Source organism: Wasmannia auropunctata, unplaced genomic scaffold (assembly GCF_000956235.1).
Source record: "Wasmannia auropunctata unplaced genomic scaffold, wasmannia.A_1.0 LD333874.1, whole genome shotgun sequence".
NCBI classification, from domain to species: Eukaryota; Metazoa; Arthropoda; class Insecta; order Hymenoptera; family Formicidae; genus Wasmannia; species Wasmannia auropunctata.
The window spans coordinates 1,829-3,864 of record NW_012029016.1 but is presented as its reverse complement, the minus strand read 5'-3'; the positions used below and the strand labels follow the sequence as shown (position 1 = coordinate 3,864).

The 2,036-nt window shown below is 25.0% G+C and overlaps 1 protein-coding gene across 3 annotated transcripts in view; it reads left to right on the top strand.

Moving 5' to 3' along the window:
- The window catches only part of LOC105459764 (putative protein kinase C delta type homolog), a 29,571-nt gene extending 27,739 nt beyond the window's left edge, over positions 1 to 1,832 (top strand). For 2 of the 3 annotated variants that reach the window (XM_011706010.1, XM_011706009.1), the window contains exons 5-6: positions 813 to 898; positions 1,148 to 1,832. In XM_011706010.1, coding sequence (XP_011704312.1) covers positions 813 to 898; positions 1,148 to 1,312 — 251 coding nt within the window. In that variant the 3' untranslated portion in view covers positions 1,313 to 1,832. The remainder of the gene's footprint in view (positions 1 to 812; positions 899 to 1,147) is intronic. The other variant, XM_011706012.1, reaches the window with a different exon arrangement.
- The last annotated feature ends 204 nt before the right edge of the window (positions 1,833 to 2,036 follow it).

Sequence of the window (2,036 nt, the reverse complement as noted above, 5' to 3'; positions counted from 1 at the left end):
TGTGTGTGTGTGTGTGTGTGTGTGTTCTTTAACATTTGTAGAAGGTTTCGTCTCCCCTAGAGAGAATTTGAAAAATATGACTTAATCCAAATCAATTATTTCTTTTCTTAATTAAGATTTACTTTACGTTGAAAATTGTAAATCATGTAAATCCATACGAAGCAAGATAACAAGATTATACACATGGATTTACAGCTTTCCATATAAAGCGAAGTTCTAATCTAAATCTGTTTTTCGGTAGTAGAGCCTTCTTCCTTTCTTCCGTAATAATTAAGGATCCACTGCATCTACATATACACTTTGCAACATAAAGTGAGGAATTAAGATGGGTTTACAACTTTCCAAGCAAAGCGCGATTCCACATAAGTTTTCTATTTTTTATGGAAAGCAAAATTTAATTAAGAAAAGGACATTAATTTAGGTTAGGTTATATTTTTATAACTTTTTACACGAAGCAATTTCTGTTTTAGAACTTAAATATTTAGTTTAGGATAAGAATGAAATAGAAAGAGTGGAGGTTTTTCCTCGCATTTACCTAAATTAATATGCAAATGATGAAATATTTATACTAGTTAAAGTTTAAACTATAATTAAAGTTAAACATACATATATTATTGTTAAACTTTATTTGTTAGTAATTAACTTTTTAATGAATAACGAATGACGGTTTTAAACCTTTTGAAGGTCATTAAAGTTATGACAACGTATATATCAACAGTCGTACAATTAAGATTGTTGAAATCAGTGAGATCGCCTAATATGCATTAATAATTTAATCGAGGTTTATGAGTGGATATATTTTTTTGTTGTAGCATGTCAAACGGCAGTACACAAGAAATGCCACGATAAATTATTAACTAAATGTCCCGAGAGTGGAAGGGAGTCAGAAAATACAATAGTAAGTATTATAAATTAAAAAACTAATTAAAAATTAATTTATAATTAAATTATAAATTTAAAAGTAAATAAAATAAATTAAATTAAATTATAATATTCATTCATATTAATTATCTTAATTCATAATATATAAATGTATCATAAAAATATTTAAGTGATATAATCATATATTAGATAGATATAATCAATACAACAGCAGCGATTTTGTCACTCATTTTGTTTTCTAAATTATTAAATACTTTTGTTACAGTATTTAAGAGAACGTTTCAAGGTAGACGTTCCTCACAGATTTCGTACTCACACATTCATGTCACCGACTTTCTGTGATCATTGCGGTTCGATGTTATATGGATTGTTTCGACAAGGTTTAAAATGCGACGGTAAGAATGCAAAATGTCGTTCAGGACATTTTTAACAGTCAAAAAATTGTGAATTGTACAATTAAAAGAAACTTTTATGCATCTTGATAGGTTTAAGTTACTTTTTTTTATCAATCACCTGACACGGTCTGATTCAACACGCAAGTACAGCTTTTAATTATAGCATTAATGTGAAAGCAATACAGTTGCATAACATTCATTATTATATTTTTTGCTTACGCATACTTCACATGCTTTATACTTACACACATATTTTAGATTTTTTTATCTTCTAGTAATATAATTGTATAATATAAATCTTCAAAATTTTCGATCACTAAAAAGCTTAAAAATTAACTTGCGTCTTATTTTATTATTTATATTGTTTTTTCATTTTTGTGCCTATATCGAAATATTAGATGTTAAAATATGGTGACATAAGCATATTTTTTGCTTATATGGAATAATAATGTACAATAATATATTTAATTTTTTATTAATAAATGTCTGAATAAAAACTATTAATATTTGTATTCGAATTTGCTTTAAATAAACAAGTTTCCTCAAAGTGTTAAGATTTATCAATTAGTAATTAAATGATGATTATAATAATTAAATATTTAAATATAATCTTAATTATTTTAAGAATGTATAAATCTTTTTAAATAATGAAATGATGCAACAACTTTTTTTTTAGAATCATTTATTATCTATTACTGTAATTGTGAAATAAAATAAAATAAAGCGTATATACGTATATATCTAAATAAACAACGTATC